Here is a 2536-nt window from a genome sequence, read left to right as displayed (position 1 = left end):
CCCAATCCCTACATATTCATGCTGACTACTGTAGAAACCAATAATAGCGCTGGACCAGCTGGAGGAACAGAAGATGTTTGAAAATGATATGTTCATTCTGGTATTTAAGGTGGTTGTATATCCTTTTTTGGACATGCAAAGATTATCCAGTAAAATGAAGGTTTTGAAGAATATAGCTATGTACTTAGAAAACCTAATGACATAAAAGTAATCCACATGTTTGTTCATTTTAAATACAGTATTTTTTATTATAATTGCAACCCATGAACATGACGTAGAATAGCAGAAGGCCTTGCCAAACTGGTATCTACAGACCTGTTTTGCATTATAACCAGCCAATAATTTTCTTTGGAGTAACTGATGCATTGTATTGATGACCTGGTGTATTTTTGTTTCAGGGAAGGGCACATAGAACTCCAAGTTTGTCCAGTCTCAACTCCCAGGAATCAAGCAATGAAATTTCCAGGCTAACTGATAAAGTCCAGGCAGAATATAGAGATGCCTATCAGGAATATATTGCTCAGATGGCGCATATAGAAGGTGCAGTGGCCGCCACTACCAGTGGCCGATCCTCTCCTATGAGCTCCAGTGCATACTACGTTGGGCAGAGCACGTCTGTGAGCTCCATACACTCCACTTCAGAACAAGACAAAGGGAAAGAAGAGCAAAAGCTGGAAGATGGAAGGAAGCCATTTTTGCTGAAGAGGAATGATGTTGAATACACATCTTCCACTGCTTCCACCACTGATGTTTCCCCATTGGACCCGATCACAGAAGAGGATGAGAAGTCTGATCAGTCTGGTTCCAAGCTTCTTCCCGGGAAGAAGACAGCAGAGAGAACAAGCATATTCCAGGGAACTGGGATGCGCTACCAGAAGCTTCCAAGTGATGAAGATGAGTCTGGACCTGAGGAGTCAGATAACACTCCTCTTCTAAAGGATGGCAAAGACAAAAAGCCAGATACCACCACAGACAAGAAAGTGTCTGACCATGCACCAGAGTCAGTGAGGACATTCATCAAAGCAAAAGAATACTTGTCTGATGCTATCCTAGACAAGAAAGACTCTTCCGACTCTGGGGTGAGGTCCAATGAAAGTTCACCAAACCATTCCCTAAGCAATGAAGGTGGTGATGACTCCCATCTCGAAAAAACTAACCTTATTGAACTTGAGGATGACCGCATGCGCGCAAAGAGGGGAATACCAAACAGTTTGAGCGGTCTTCAAGACCCAGCCATAGCACGCATGTCCATCTGCTCAGAAGACAAGAAGAGCCCATCTGAAAGCAGCCTCATAGCCAGCAGCCCAGAGGAGAATTGGCCAACTTGCCAGAAAGGCTATAATCTCAACCGAACTCCCAGTACAGTGACCCTGAACAATAACACCGCAAACCAAAACTTCGAAGAAACCGAAGCAGCAAAAGAAGAGTCACCGATCATAGTGGTGCCTGGGTCCAGCCCAGTTCACAATGAGAACCTGAAGAGAATGACCCACAAGAGAGGCCAACGATCAGGATACAGCCGTCTGGCAAAAGATTCCTCAGAGCTGCACACAGTCATATCATCTGACTCTGCTGGCTTTGCGGAAGAACGAGAGAGTATCCTTTAAACTCAATCTCCATCGTTTCAGTCGCTGTCAGCATCCATTTTTTTTTATTCCTTTCTCCGTTACATTTTTTTTTGCCAACCTCATCCTCAGCCTTAAACCTTAAGCACTTGTGATCCTTAACACATCTTTCTTAAAATGTTCTGGAAAATATGTAAAAGCAAACCCCAGCAAATAACCTAGTAAAGAGCACCGAATACGATCAGCTGCCATAGTACCTACTGCAGATCTTTAATGTGACGAGAAGAGAACGTCTTGTTCCAGAAAGTGTTATGACCATTAGATTTTGTGCTCTTCATTAGCCATTTTGTTATTCCATCACATTTACATTTATAAACCATTATTGAAAAGTCATGACCTGAAGTAATAAACAGTGAGATTAGACCTGCTCATTCATTGGAAGATGATTCTTTATTCGGTTCTTCCACCAAGCACAATGTTTAATTTCAGCTAAATTTCATCTTCAAATGTTTAGAAGTTGCCTCAGTTACAAATTTCCACTATAAAGCTCAGACTTTCCTTGCTGGGTTTTGACTCTCAGCTGGCCCTCAGCCAATCAGAAGATACTAAAGGTGCCAATAAAAAAGCTTGAACGTAAGATTTGGATAAACCTAACCAAATCTGATCAGTATCAGTTATTGTATGGTGATTATGTACATGAACATAGGTGCTATGTAATGGACCACTCCTGTCATCCCGGGTGTAGTCCAAATGATCAGCTCGGCATTGGAATTTGGATGAACTGATCGATCTTATATACAAAATAATGTCAAGAGAAATCTTAGCTAGAAGCAAGGAATATCCATAGCTTGGTGGAGAAACCATCTAAAGATCTAAAGCAGTGTATATCAACTCTGGTCCTTGGTGGCTGTGAGCAGTGCGTGTATTTCAACTGTCCTTTGAAGCCATTTATAAGATAACCGAGTTGCAAT

General features: G+C 42.0%; 1 protein-coding gene across 1 annotated transcript in view; it reads left to right on the top strand.

Moving 5' to 3' along the window:
• KIDINS220 (kinase D-interacting substrate 220kDa) overlaps positions 1-2045 on the top strand; it is a gene marked incomplete at its 5' end in the record, with an annotated part of 107722 nt that extends 105677 nt beyond the window's left edge. The window contains one exon of the mRNA XM_018563019.1: positions 399-2045. Within this exon, the coding sequence (XP_018418521.1) occupies positions 399-1607 (1209 nt within the window). The remainder of the gene's footprint in view (positions 1-398) is intronic.
• Positions 2046-2536: the final 491 nt, after the last annotated feature.

Source organism: Nanorana parkeri, unplaced genomic scaffold (assembly GCF_000935625.1).
Source record: "Nanorana parkeri isolate BGI_ZX_2015 unplaced genomic scaffold, ASM93562v1 scaffold623, whole genome shotgun sequence".
NCBI classification, from domain to species: Eukaryota; Metazoa; Chordata; class Amphibia; order Anura; family Dicroglossidae; genus Nanorana; species Nanorana parkeri.
The sequence above is the reverse complement of the archived record's forward strand: the minus strand, read 5'-3'. Positions and strand labels throughout refer to the sequence as shown.